Genomic DNA, 15,236 nt, shown 5'->3' on the forward strand with positions numbered 1-15,236 from the left:
AGATGCTCATATCAGATGCAGTCACAGTCTGGACTCAGTGCCCACAGCCCATAGCCATGTATGTATGAGTTGTTGTTGTTATGCTAATATGTGTGAGTTACCTAATTCTGAAGGAAGACTTTCCCCAAAAGTTGAAAATTTTGCAGCATTCTTTTTTTCTGTACCTTTCTGCAACTCAGTGCCCCTTCTACGTGGTGAGTAGCAATCTATCCTTTTCATATTATTGTACTGCTTAATGCTATTTATGGTTATGACAGCTCAATTGTAAAGAAAGCTGCTACTTGGAAAATGCTGTTGCCTCCATCATTACACAATACAGCTGTTTTTCATATGATATTGGGATCTTAATATTTATTTGACTACAACAACATTTTTCAAAGACAATGTATATCAGCATCTGCAAATACTGGGTCCTAGTTACAGCACATTAATAAACTCACCAGACAAGAAATTGGTCAACCCAATGTGCACACACAGAGGAAATGTTACGCCTTTACAGTTGGCACTGTGACCGGATCGCACTCACCATGCCTCTAAGTGAACAAAAGGCAATGGTGATCAGTGGGACATTCATGTTTCAAGTGGGTATTGTACGTAAACATGGGTAAATGGAAGGACATAACAGAGGGACAAAAAGTAATAATCATGTATGGCTTTGCCTTAGGCCATATGGTGTATGAAGTTACTGTATTTGTTGGTGTTTCACAGGGACCTGTTCAACTCGTCTACAAGCAAGGGCGTAACACACATGACCACAGAACACAACATCAGAATTATCTTCAGAAAAAGATTCTCATTAAGAGGGACCAGAGACAAATTTCACAGCTTGTGAATCAAAATCACTTCCAAACCCAACAGGAATTGCTGCAGGCAGTGAATGAAGGTCCATCCAAATCTGTTAGAGAGAGAACATTGCGATAGGAAGCGCATACGATGAGCATTTAGAGTTAGTCAGCTTGCAAGAGGCCATCAGTCACACAGGCACATAAAGATGACAACAGAAAAGTTGGAAGAACATGTGACTGGTTTTATGAACACTCTTACACCCTATTACATCTTGACTGACCTGCAGAATATCACCTGAAGTGAACCCCATAGAAAACTTGTGGGACATGTTGGAGCAGTGGGTAAAATGCTGACACAGCATACCCACAATTTGGTGTGATTGCACAATCACACCCTCAGTAGTGACTTAACCTGGATGTGACATAGCTGCACAACCTTGTGGACTCACATCCTTAACCAAATTCAGCCGGTTATCAAGTCGAGGGGCAGAATTACGATGTATTAAATAATGATTGTAGTGATTGTCTTTTGAGCTTACTTGTCGTGTGGTTTTAGAATGAATATTGCTACTTGCTATGTAGCTAACATAATTTTTCTATCCCTGAGTCCGGCTGGTGATCTAAAAGTACAGTGTCTGTGTGTACCCAAGCCATTTTGAAGTGACCATCATGCAGTGTCAAAGCAGTAAACGTGTGTATAATCCCAGCACCGTGTGAGGAAAGTGCTGCTTGCTTTCGCCACACAGTCACTCACTGCAACTGTCAACGTGTTGCATTTCGGTAGAGGGAGCTTGCTTCATCTGCTCCCTACACCCAGGTGAAAACTGGGTCAGAACGTCACAAACTATACACAACTCCACTCTCAACCCTAGACAAGGAGGCTAAGTCAACAAGGAAATTATTTTTGTGTCTTGTATTGTGACAGTGCAAATCATTGTTCAGTCAAAACTGATTCTTATTATCAGTAAAGGGCTTCTCCAAGATGCTGAAATATCGAACTTGCACACATGTCATGTCATAACTAGAATCAAGTCCATATCTTAAAGCAGTGTCATCACTGAAATACAACACTTACCCCTGTAAGCACATTTACTATGAGCACCAGTTGGATTAAGCCAAAACAGAACTGATTTCTGGGATGGAGAGTGCAGCTATTTATACAAACTTCAAATATTTCAGAACGCTGGTATTTATACATACATCAAATATTCCAGAATGGACAAACATTATAAACATAAGATATTTTAGGAATCTTCTACAACTGATAACAAATAACTGGGGGTGGTAGAGTTTGCACTGGTGATACACAGCATGCCAGTCAGCAACACTAACCATTATGTCACATTGTGTGCACTGCAGCTCGTGGCAATATTCTCACTGCTCACTTCTGATAAACACTTCATGTACCTTAGGTGCACTGCTACAGAAGACAATTTTCATACAACAAGAGCACTGAAAATATACAAAATAAACCAATGCTCTTTTTTATGTCTACATGATGATACATGCTTCTAAGGCCATAACATGCTGAACTGAACAATTTGATTAGATTATCATTTTAACTTGCAGTACGACTGGCCCCAAAGGAATTTTACACAGTGTGTTTTATTTAGTGTATGATCATTAAAGTCTACTTATGATGCTAACAAGTCATTATGGCTTCTATAAAACTGCATTGTGAGACTAAGTCTTAATCCATTAGCTGCAAACCACTTGTACGTCTCTAGCTACCATCTGAACTGTGTCTATTAATGCTGAGTTTGGGTCCTTGTTTAGTATGCTTGTGTCATCAGCAAATATTAAGGTTTACGGAACACCCTTTAAAGATACTGGACGATCATTAATGTGGGCTAAGAAAAAGAGTGGGCCCAATAGTGATCCTTGTGGCACACTACATGTTATGCCCCCAAAAACTGAGGTTAGTCTCATGCCCGCAGCACAGTCTGTTAATGAGACCCTCTACTTTCTGTTATGAAAGTGGGTCTCTGTCCAATGAAAAGGAATACCATTACTCCCATAACATTTTTGTTTGCTGAGTAAAGTTTTATGATCCACATAATCCAAGGTTTTGCAAGGTCACAAAATATACCAACAGGATAATTTTTCCCGTGTAGGTTTGCTTTCATTTAAATTGTGAGATCTAGTATTGCTTTCTCTGTGGAGAATTCTATATGAAAGCTGAACTGAGAGGCAATTAACAAGTTATGTTCAGTTAAATGAGTCAGTATTCTATTATGAGTCACTTAGAGAAACATTTTTGGAAAGATAGGAAGGAGTGAGAAAGACTTTGCTGTTACTGCAGCACATTTAACCATGTAAGAAAAATGTCCTTCATCACTGATTACAAAAAGGATTGTAAGGGTAATCCTATCAAGTCAACACAAGATTTTAATATTCTACAACAAACGCCATCATACCCAGGAGGATTACTAGTTTTTTGTATGTTCATGAATTATATAATGTTGTTAGGGGTCTATTTTTTAAATTAACATCTACTGAAGGTGCTTGTGTTGTCTGCACATGTACGAGGGCGGTTCAGAAACTAACCTCCGATTGGTCACAGTGCGGGTTGTGGGGGGAGTAGCGACGCCATCTGTGCGTTCACGCACTCAACAGGTCAGTCGGCATCAAGCCGTGGTCGAGTGAACGTCGTACCTGCGCTAGTTTAGTTTTTGTGGCAGTTTGAAATGTGTGCTGCAATAGAAAACCCCGCCAAATGTGAAGTGCGTGCTGTCATAAGGTTTTTTACAGCCAAAGGATATTCTGCAGCAGCTATTCATCGTGAGCTTTGTGCCGTGTACGGACCAAGAGTTATGAGTGAAGGAGTTGTCCGTGAATGGGTACGTTTATTTAAAAGTGGACGAGAAAACGTTCATGATGAAGAGAGGAGTGGTAGACCATCATTGGTGACTGACGAACTCGTTCAGACAGTTGATGCAAAAGTTCGTGAAAATCGACGTTTCTCAATGTCGGAGTTGTCTACTGGTTTTCCACAGATTTCTAAGACTCTCTTGTAGGAGATAGTGACAGCAAGATTGGGTTACCGTAGGTTCTGTGCACGATGGGTGCCCAACAGTCTTACCGACCACCACAAAACTCAAAGAATGGCCTCTGCATTAGACTTTCTGTCACGTTATGAGGACGAAGGAGAACCATTGTTAAACAGAATCGTGACCGGTGACGAAACCTGGATTAAGTACGTGAACCCTGAGACAAAAGAACAATCAAAGATGTGGGCACATTCAAATTCGCCTACCAAACCAAGAAAAGCCTCGCAAGATTTTTCTGCCAGAAAACTGATGGCAACGGTGTTTTGGGATGCCAAAGGGGTGTTGTTGGTTGAATTCATAGAACGTGGTACGACCATTAATCAAGACGTGTACTGTGAAACAATAAAAAAGTTACGACGGGCTATACAGAACAAACGCCGTGGTATGCTGACTTCCGGTATCGTTTTTTTGCACGATAACGCCCGTCCTCACTCTGCTCGCAGAACAACGGCCCTTCTTGAGTCCTTCAAGTGGGACGTTATCAACCATCCACCTTACAGCCCAGACCTGGCGCCAAGTGATTATCACCTCTTCATGCATTTGAAGAAATGGCTCGGGTCACAGCGGTTTGATGACGACGAAGAGCTCAAAGATGCGGTCACAGGCTGGCTCCAGGCACAAGCGGGTGATTTTTATGCAGAAGGAATTTCAAAGCTTGTGAAGAGATACGATAAGTGCCTCAATCGCTATGGAGACTATGTAGAAAAATAGTGCAAAGATGTAGTTGTAAGATGTATATATTAAAATATTTTTATTTAACTTGGTGTATTTTTTTAAATCAACCGGAGGTTACTTTCTGAACCGCCCTCGTAAATTTTATGCATCTGAATTTGGGTGTTTATCAATGGATGCATTGGTTGCTGTCACTGTAAGGAAGTAACCATTTAATTTAGTGTCACCATTTCTTTCAAAGTTGTTTTATGCTGGCATCAATTTCATTTGGATCACTATTTATGTCTGTTTGTTGTTTAATAATTTACCAAATAGTCTTGCTGTATTCCTAGTGTTTTATTTTTTCAGCAAAGCACATGGCAGCTAAGTCACTGCTGATTGATGGGTCCACAAGCTGGTGTTGCTCTGTGTCTTTCAATCATTGTAAGGAATTTTACTGTGAAAAATAATCCAACACTGAACATTCATCAACTCTAGATGTTGTCAGACAGAAAATAAACCATGGTTCATTCCACTATCCCTGATTCACACCATGATAACTTTCCATAACTTCTTAACCTCAAACCTTGCTCATTCAGCCCCCAAATCCCTCAACATGGAAACCAATTTCATATCTACAGAAAGAACTGTGATGTCCCTCCTAAGAACTGATTCTGACATGATTCTACCTGTCAACAAAGGCTCCACCACTGTGGTTATGATCAGCAGGGATTACCTGAGGAAGGTACTCCACCAGCTGTCAGTAACTTATACCTACAGCTATGCCATGGTGACACCAATTTCAGAAACCCAGTAGGATCTCCAGTCCCTCCTCAAATCTCCAGGTCCATCCCACAAGCCCTCCTCTCAATCTATCTTCCTCAACAGAATAAATATCGACACTCCTACATTCTACCGGTTCCTAAACTACATAAACCAAACCAACCAGGGTGTCACATCGTATATGGGCACTGGGCCCTCACAGAGAGAGTCAATGCTTTCATGGATCAGTGCCTTCAGCCAATTACCCATACTCTACCTTCTTATACAAAAGACAAACATGATTTCCTCCACAGTTCCTGCCCCTTTAGTACCCAGCAACCAACTCGTAATTGTTGATGCCTCAACACTATTCTCCCTATGGCCTTATTGCCACTGAACACGACATTCCTTAATGCCGTACTGACTACAAAGTTATAACCTCCTTCCTGGTTACCATAATCAACCTCACCCACAATTACTTCCGCTTTGAAGGCATCACCTACCAGCCAATCTGCATTACAGCTTTGGGCATGGCATAATCATATGCCAACTCATTCATGGGCCATCTAGAGGGATCCTTCCTAACCATTCAAAATTCTAACTTCTCCTTGGTTCAGATTCATTGATGACATCTGCATGATCTGGACCAAATGTGATGACATGCTATCCACATTGCTCCACAAACTCAACACCTTCTCACCATTCACTTCAGCTGGTTCTCCTTGGCCCAACATGTAATTGTCATGTCATTTATTTCAATGTCAACATCAATGTCACATATTAAGAACAATAAAATTTATTTACAAAACTTAACAGCCAGTAGTTGGGGTATATTATTTAGATTTTCTGAATTTACAATCAACCTAACTTTATTTTAATGTAATTGGATAGATAAAAAATCTACTCACAAAGTGGCAGCAGAAAAACACCCATATAAAAAAAGGTTTTATGTATGCAAGCTTTCAGAGCAAGTGGCTCCTTCTTCTAGAAGAAGGGTTGAGGGGTAAGGAAGAGGAATGGGGGGAAAGCACTGGAGGGGTTTAGGAAAAGGGGTAGAGTTTGGAAAAGTTGCACAGAACCCCTGGTCAGGAAACTTAATGGACAGAATGAGACGGAACTAACAAGGTGCAATCACACTGTGCCGCATTATACATGGGTATGACAATAAACAAGCTGTCTGTCCACATGAACAGCCAAATCAAGCTGTGGCCAAGAGAGAGCTGGACTGTTCAGCTGCTGAGCATATTGTGCAACATGGTGTGGTTGGCTTGACTACTCTACAGCATGTGCCATCTGGATTCTTCCTGCCAACGGGAGCTTTTCTAAATTGCACAGGTGGGAACTCTCCCTGCAAAATACCCTTTGTTTCCATAACCTCAAGCTTTGCTTGTCCATGTACTGCACCTGCCTCTATGCCCTTCCGTGCTCCAATTCCAGCCTCATACATACTTTTTGACTGCCCAGAACATCTATATAGTTCTTTCCACTTCTCTGCTTCTCTCCTCTCCCTCCCATCCTTTCCCTGGTCACAATCCAGCCAACCTCACACATGCCTTCTATCCCCCCACCCCCTCATGCCTGGATAGCCCTTTCCCCTTCTCTGCTTCTCTTCAACCTCCCCCCCCCCCCCCTCCCCAAACACACAATCCCTATGCTGCAAGTAGCAATCCTTGCCACATCCCTGCAAACTTCAGCAAGAAGTACTATACTACAGCATATTCCTTTATTCCTTTGCTATTATCCCTAGCCCACCACAGTCATAGCTCTAGTGTGCCCTTACTTCTCATCTCAGCTGACAGCATAACTCACTGCAGAAAGGACAGTGGCTATGGGTGTGAGAGATGTGCATGAATGAATGTATTTGTGTTTGTCTGTATCTTATGAAAAAATTTTCCCACTTTCAAATGTGCCAGTCTGCTGCAGAAAGCTTCCTCAATGTGGTTATTCCAGCACAGATTTTCCATTGTATATCAGAGAGGCACATGGTGCAAATACAAAAGAAAAGAAAAAATGTAAATGGGATGAAAAACTGATACGAAAAAAAAAGATGCTGAAAGGCATGAAAAAATAAACAGAAAAAATAGTGTAGAAAGATATTTCCTTTTTGATAGTTTAGCTTATGTAATAAAAGCACTCATCTTCAATTTATTCACCACCCAAAACCTCTTACTATGAGTACTCTATAATATTTAAACTAAGCTTCAGGACAATTATTGCTTTCTGATTATTTCTGATACCCTTTGTTCTCATCCAGGGTATAGATTAACTTCAATCACTTCATCATCAGTGTACATAAACTTCATCACTTTTTCTTAACTTTACACTCAGGAAGGAATTTCAGAAAATTTTGAAAATCCATGATTGAACTGCATTTTTACATCTGCATGTCTGCCAGGTGTGCAACAGTAGTTTTTGTTTGCAGCTGGTAAGTTTCTTATTTTGCAAATATCATTGTACCAAGAAGTTTGCATTACTACCTATGAAGTAAATTAATTTCAAGATGTGATGGCACCGTCTGCAGAATCTGGTTGAAATTTTTGTGGGTACTATACGGCATTAATGTTCCAAAAAATTGAAACTGCCAGGCTTCGCAGCTAACTGCTGCCTCAGCACTGTCACTAGATAACCAAGATCTTCTTATTGCACAGCAAGTCACCTAGGACATGAAACTCCGTCAAGGTTTCTCAGACCATGAGAAGCAGCCCTGATATTTGGGGAAGAAAAGAAAATAGTTTGGTTTCATTTATGAATAGTGATTACAAGGAGCCTTAATAACAAAATGCGTAATGAATATAAATAACATAAGGAGTAGAGGTAACAAATTGTCATATTTGTTGGCTATTAGAGTGTACTACTGAGTACTGACACGTTCCAGGACCTTGGAGATTTGCTCCTCATTTTGGTCCTACAGAACATGACATGTAAATAATAATAATAATAATAATAAAATAGACAACAAAAAACAAAAACAAAACTGAAACTGTCACCTAGTTATGCCCATCATTGGAACAAACAGTCTAACAAAAATACTTATATACACGTGCATGCCTTTCTTGTCCTGACATTGTAGCCTGAATAAGAAAACTGTAAAATATAATGAAAAGGTAAGTTGCTACTCACCATACGGTGGAGATGCTGAGACACAGACAGGCACAACAAAAAGACTGCTGTAAATAAAGTTTTCGGCCGTTAAGGCCTTCGTCAACAATGGATGACAGACACACACACACACACACACACACACACACAAGCAAACGCAACTCACACACATGACGTAGTGTGGCTTCAGTTGGCTGAGACTGCAGTCGTGTGTGTGAGCGGCATTTACATGTGTGTGTGTGTGTGTGTGTGTGTGTTTCATCTACTGTTGACGAAGGCCTTAATGGCTGAAAGCTTTATTTGTGACAGTCTTTTTGTTGTGCCTATCTGCGTCTCAGCATCTCCACTATATGGTGAGTAGCAAATTTCCTTTTCATAGTGTTGTTACATTCCATCCTGGATTCTCCATTGTTTGAAAAACTCTAAAATCTTAATCCCAGAATTGCATGCATCCCCTTTCTTGGAGTGGTTTCATATGGTAGTTATTGGTTGGAGGTTGCTTTAAGCAAATCTCTAGCCAAAGCATTACATTCACAAAAACTGTGTGCCGGACCAAGACTTAAACTCGGGATCTTTGCCATTCACGGGTGGGTGCTCTACTGACTGAGCTACCCAAGCATGACTCATACCTGTGCTCACAGCTTTACTTCCACCATTACCTCACCTCCTACCTTCCACACATCACAAAAGTTCTCCTGCGAAACTTGCAAGACTAGCACTCCTGGAAGAAAGGATATTGTGAAGACAGGGCTTAGCCACAACCTAGGGGATGTTTCCAGAATGAAATTTTCACTCTGCAGCACAGTGCGCACTGATATGAAACTACCTGGCAGATCGAAACTGTGTGCCAGACCAAGACTCGAACTTGGGACCCTCACCTTTCATGGGCAACTGCAAGCATGACTCACGACCTGGCCTCACAGCCTTACTTCCACCAGTAACTTGTCTCCTACCTTCCAACCTTCACAGAAGTTCTCCTGCAAAACTTGCAGGACTAGGACTCCTTGAAGAAAGGATACTGCAGGGACATGGCTCAGCCACAGCTTTGGGGATATTCCCAGAAAGAAATTTCGCAGCAGAGAGTGTGCTAATATGAAACTTTCTGGCAGATTAAAACTGTGTGCACATCTTTTACAGCCAATCATTGTAAATATTGTATGACCTTAACTGAACAGTCCAGCTGTAGTTGCCCACATAAATTCTGTGTTAATGTGTTAGTAAAGCTCCAGTGATTCACTCTCAGAACTATTTGTGACTACCAATTTTCTTTCAAGTATCGTTCAGAGTTCATCCAATGTATTGCTAACCTGGTTTACTTGAACTATAAAAATAGCTGATCATCGTCAGTAGTGTTTGGACACTCATAAATGTGAAGTTATCCCAAATTTAAATCAACAATGTGGCATCCATCACTGAGCTATTAGGTTACAGCACCAATCAATTTCTGAATTAGCAGTTTTGAAAATTCAGTGTTACCAAGGAACAGAAGCAGCATAACCAGATCAGTAACTTCACACTCCGTGGTCTCTCTTTTTATTTTTATTTTTGGGTGCAATCTTGAGCACTCTACTTTGTAGTGTAAACTGCAAAATATAAAAAAGTCTGGCAAGTAATAAATTTATCTGTAATGAATTTTGTAACTAGAAGTCCCTTACTCTTTCTTCAGTCAACTTTCTTTCTATGCTGCCGTTTCCTTCATTTTTGGTATTATTAATACTGCAATCAACCTGTACTGCATCAGAACATATGAATATTCTCTTCCATTATGAATTGTAATTACACTTAACGCATATACATGACGGTCAGGTGGTAGGAATTAAACAGAATGTCCAGATTTCCCAAACCTGTGCTCCAGCTAAATTTACTGCTGTTCCCAGACGTGATGCTGGCTGATAAACAGATGAAGCTAGCCTTGATGCTGTGCCTGGCATTGCACTACGTGCATTGTACAATGATGCCGAAGGTGGCCGTCCAGTTGAAGGTCTGTGAGGTATGACAGATCTGGATGCATTTTCTTCCATCACAGGGCTCTGTCAAAACACATATCCAGAAAAATAATGATAAAATGAAAGTTAATTTTCAGTCAACTGCACTGTCAACATGAAAGACCACTAAATATGTAGAAACTTAAATACTTTACATGAAACATTATGTATTAATTGTTCAGTAAGGGAAAAGGAAAAGTAGGCCTAGTTACTAAACTGTGACATAAAACATTAAGTGAACATGAGTACACAAACTTTGGAGGAGGTCCATACTGAGATGAAAACTGTGGATGAGGAATATCTTTTCTGGCAAAACTCCAACAATTCAATACATTATCAAGCAACTATAGCTTGTGTTTGGCTTTAAGCAGAAGGGGTAGAATGCTTGTCAGCCCACTAGCTACATCACATGGGGTTTTTGGAATCTAGTATATGGATAGTACAGGAGATGCAGAGGTGTTCGGTGTGGGTGAGAAGGGATGGGAATTTGATAATATGGTAGAGAATCCTAGTTGAGAAGGTAAACAGATGTGGAAAGCAAGGGGAAGCTAACACAGCCAGTTTGCCTACAAATACAGTTTTCTGCACTGTGCGCAGGATGTACTAATCAAACTGCTGGGGAAAGAACCTGCCCCTTTGGTTCCTAGAAAATAATCTTCACGAATTGAAATCACTTCTTACTTCACGAAACAGGCGGATTTGAAGAAAACTAGAACTTGCAATAGCTTTTGACTTGTGTAGCACGTGCAGCCTCGGGCATCTGTCATGAAATATCTAAACTACTACGTCATTCACAGCAAAACTAACTTACTTGCCGCCCACACCAAACAAAACTATCAGGTCAGATCATGGGAACACTCTTGGCTGGGAATGCATTCAGTGAATGGTAGTTTCAATTGTCTATGTATCTTTAGCCTCAATAGATTCAATCTGTACTTTGTTAATTTATCAGTTCCCGAATTCGTGGTTGATTATGGAATATAATTAAAATTATTAATCCTTGTGCTAGTGGATGTGCCATGACTGAAATATGATTTTCGAAATAACGAATTATATGATGATCCAAACGTGATACATAAGAAATTCTCTTCTTCTTGCAAAATATACGGAATCGGTTTCCATACCCACCTGCCTAGATACCATTCCTCTTCTAGATGTTGGCCTATCTTCAAGTTGGACATTTTCATTTTCAGAAAAGGCACTGGAAATTCTCGACATAGTTGAACATAAACCTCACGAAGTTTAAATGTCAAAATCTTTTACTCTGCGTTAAGGTCTTATATTTGTGGATCACCGTTTTACTTAAGGGGTTTCGTGGAGCAGACGTCGAAAAAACATATATACGTCGATACAAGCTCACTACCATTGCAATGCAAGTGCGTTACTATAGCAACGCAGTCACAATACAAAAGTTTTGTCAGCGTCAAGTCACAGAACTCTATCTTTTGTTGATTGCATGAAGCGTAACCACAGCTCAACTGCGCGCCTCTTACATTATTCCAACTTGGTACGTTTTCCTTAAAAAGAAAAGTATTTATTGTATTAATTCCTGTCTTGGCAGTACTGTTGCCGACTGATTCGCCCAACACTACAACTGATTATTACAGACGATCTAATTGCAGCACATGCATTTGAATCAACGGTGAATTATAAATATTATCTAGCTGTCGAAATTATTAAAAACTGCCTCTTCCCTAACAAATTCACAGCTTTAAATAAATTTACTTCATCACATTGGGACATGTTAACAAATGAGACACTACACAATACTACATGGCAGAAAGCTTAAATTTTTGTTGTCAGTTTGTATTTGGTTTACCGACAGCGTAAGTTTATTGTAAAACAATTGAGTTTCTTGATCGCCCGTAGCAAGTAACTACGCTAAAAGGCAAACGCGAATTATTATTTTATTTGTTGTTGCAGAATACAGTTGCAAGGCTTTCACCTTACACGACAGCCATTGTTGCAGTTTGCGCCTATGTGAAATCTACTACGCGCAGAATTACGAGTTATCAGTAAAGACACTTTGGATAATAATATAAATAGCTTCCAAATAAATAATTCGCTCTTATTTGGACAGAAGGTTATAAGTACGATTTCCACAATTCACTCTCTGAAGCTTATTAATATTTTCATAGGTAAAGCCCAAATGCAAAAAAGAAAAAAAAACTGGTATTCAAAAGAGCTCACAACTTTATGCTCAAATAAAAATGTCTTACTGAACGTAAGAGAATCATACTACCTATTTTTTCTTATTGCTGGGCTTCAACACGTTTACGAGAAAAAAGCCAATGTTTCCCATGATTTAAGTTTTTATTGTTGGTCCTCCATCACCAGCAAATTCTATTTAGTTGACTGTAGATATGAGGATAAAGCAAAAGTGGTGCTTTTCATCGCCACCAGTTCAATCGAACCCACGTTTCCGTGCTCTCACATTATGAATCTTCACATCAAGATTCTACATCTACATAATTACTCTGCAATTCACATTTAAGTGCTTGGCAGAGGGTTCATGGAACCACAATCATACTACCTCCCTACCATTCCACTCCCGAACAGCGCGGGGGAAAAACGAACACCTAAACCTTTCTGTTCGAGCTTTGATTTCTCTTATTTTATTTTGATGATCATTCCTACCTATGTAGGTTGGGCTCAACAAAATATTTTCGCATTCGGAGGAGAAAGTTGGTGACTGAAATAGATCTCGCCGCGACGAAAAACCTCTTTGCTTTAAGGGGAGCCGGAGGTGGTCAAATCCAAACAATTACGATTTTTTTCTTTTGCTACTGAAAATTAATTGGAACATTCCTCTTTAATGTAAACTTTGAATTATTGTTCTACTCGTCCTAGAAGTGGAGTTATTACCATTTTCCCCCACGCCTGCAGAGGAAATGGGCGGCCGCTGAATGCATCTAACACCCTCTCGCATACAGAGGTTTCTGTTACGCATACAGCGAGTGTGCAAGGGTTAGCTACATTGTTTTCTGTGACAAATATTACCCGTATTTCCTTACAGCTTACTCCTATTTTCCTCAGAATTTCGAACAACTTGCTCCATTTAATATTGTCGTACACTTTTGTTCTGGTTACGATGCCACGTTTTAGTAACCATGTATATAAGAAGAGGAAGAACGTAGGGAAAAGAAAATTAACTCTAATACCAAGTTGCGATACTACAATGAATAAGAGCGCGGAACATCGTCTCTTTGCTGTTTACCGTTTCGAATTAGTTCAGTGTTGCGCCTGTTGTTGGTAGTATTATACTTCTTGTGTAAAGCGGGTAATATGCAGTATGTACAAGAATCAGGAGGGAACAATAAAACCAATTTTTCATGACTTAGCACAGACAGAATTGTTACACAAATGTCTACACGGAAAGACGCAGAATCCTAATGAGAGCGTAAACAATTTGATTTGGAAAGTGATTCCTCAAAGGGTGTTTGTAAGCATAAAAACACTGCACTTTGGTATTTATGATGCAATAGCAACCTACAACCAAGGGAACAGTGTGAAGTGTGAAGTTCTGAAGGCATTAGGATTTACAGCTGGGGTGAGCACTGTACGAGCACTAAGAAATATTGACAGAGAAAGGATAAGAGGAGCAGAAAGAAGAGAAAGGCATATGAAGTATGATGGAACAACAGGCCAGAAAAGAAGACAGAAGAGGAAGCTTTTGGAGGATGAAGAAGAAGACCCTGATAATCCATCCTATAGCGCAAGAATGTATTGAGAAACTTCGATAGCCATTTCCCGTAAATTAGAATTTTTCGAATATAAGGAACATTTTCTCAAAATCCACTTAAGCTAGAGAGATGAAATTTTTATACAGCACTCCTAGTGGTCAAACTTATATTGTAACACAGCCATTTGGCAATATGTTCAGTAGTTTCATTTCAGTTTAATTATAAAGCAATTATTTGTAAAAAAATTGGGTCATTCATAAAAAAATAATTGGAATGAAACTAGAAAAGATACTCCAAAATCCCTCTGTTGTAACTGCAATACTAAACCACTCTATATGTAAAAAAAAAAATAAAAAAAAAAATAAAATTTTTCTATTTAGCAGTTTATTCATAAATGTTCCTCAAACTTAGTGATTTTAACATGGGCAGCATAGGCAGCTCCGGCTCCCCTTAATGACTTCCATCTCAACTCGCGTGTCATATCTGCCACACTCTCTCCCCTATTACGTGATAATACAAAACGAGCTGCCCTTTTTTGCACCCTTTCGATGCCCTCCGTCAAAATGAGAGTCTGTAATTGGCTAAACTTACTATGCAATATCAATTTGTACCAGAAGTTTCTCTGTTTTGTTTTTGTGTGAAGGTACCATAATTATTTGTGTAATATTTATATTGTGTAATATTTTTCTTGTTTTTTGTAATTATTTGTGTAACATTTATACTACGTAATATTGACTTTTGTAATGCCTCAGATGATCTCTGAGGTCTCTACAACAATAAAAATCAGTCAATCAATCAATCAATCCCACCTGGTGAGGATCCCACACCGCGCAGCAATATTCTAACAGAGGACGAACGAGTTTAGTGTAGGCTGTTGCCCAAATCGCTTGATACGGGCAAGTCTTCAGGTCCAGATTGTGTACAGATTAGGTTCTTTTCAGATTACGCTGATACAATAGCTTCCTACTTAGCAATCATATACAACCGCTCGCTCACCTATAGATCTGTACCTACAGATTGGAAAATTGCGCAGGTCGCACCAGTGTTTGAGTTTAGGAGTAATCCATCGAACTACAGACCTATATCATTGACGTCGGTTTGCAGTAGGGTTTTGGAGCATATACTGTATTCAAGCATTATGAATCACCTCGAAGGGAACGATCTATTGATACGTAATCAGCATGGTTTCAGAAAACATCGTTCTTGTGCAAATGCAGCTAG

General features: G+C 39.7%; 1 protein-coding gene across 3 annotated transcripts in view; it reads right to left on the reverse strand.

The window, feature by feature from the left end:
* LOC126485153 (intraflagellar transport protein 74 homolog) overlaps positions 1-15,088 on the reverse strand; it is a 224,983-nt gene extending 209,895 nt beyond the window's left edge. Inside the window, exons 1-2 of one of the 3 annotated variants that reach the window (XM_050108823.1) lie at positions 15,012-15,088; positions 10,192-10,377 (exon numbers count right to left, since the gene is read on the reverse strand). In XM_050108823.1, coding sequence (XP_049964780.1) covers positions 10,192-10,368 — 177 coding nt within the window. In that variant the 5' untranslated portion in view covers positions 10,369-10,377; positions 15,012-15,088. The other 2 variants (XM_050108822.1, XM_050108821.1) reach the window with 2 other exon arrangements.
* Between the last annotated feature and the right edge of the window lie 148 nt (positions 15,089-15,236).

The sequence above is a fragment of the Schistocerca serialis genome, chromosome 6 (assembly GCF_023864345.2).
Source record: "Schistocerca serialis cubense isolate TAMUIC-IGC-003099 chromosome 6, iqSchSeri2.2, whole genome shotgun sequence".
Taxonomy (NCBI): domain Eukaryota; kingdom Metazoa; phylum Arthropoda; class Insecta; order Orthoptera; family Acrididae; genus Schistocerca; species Schistocerca serialis.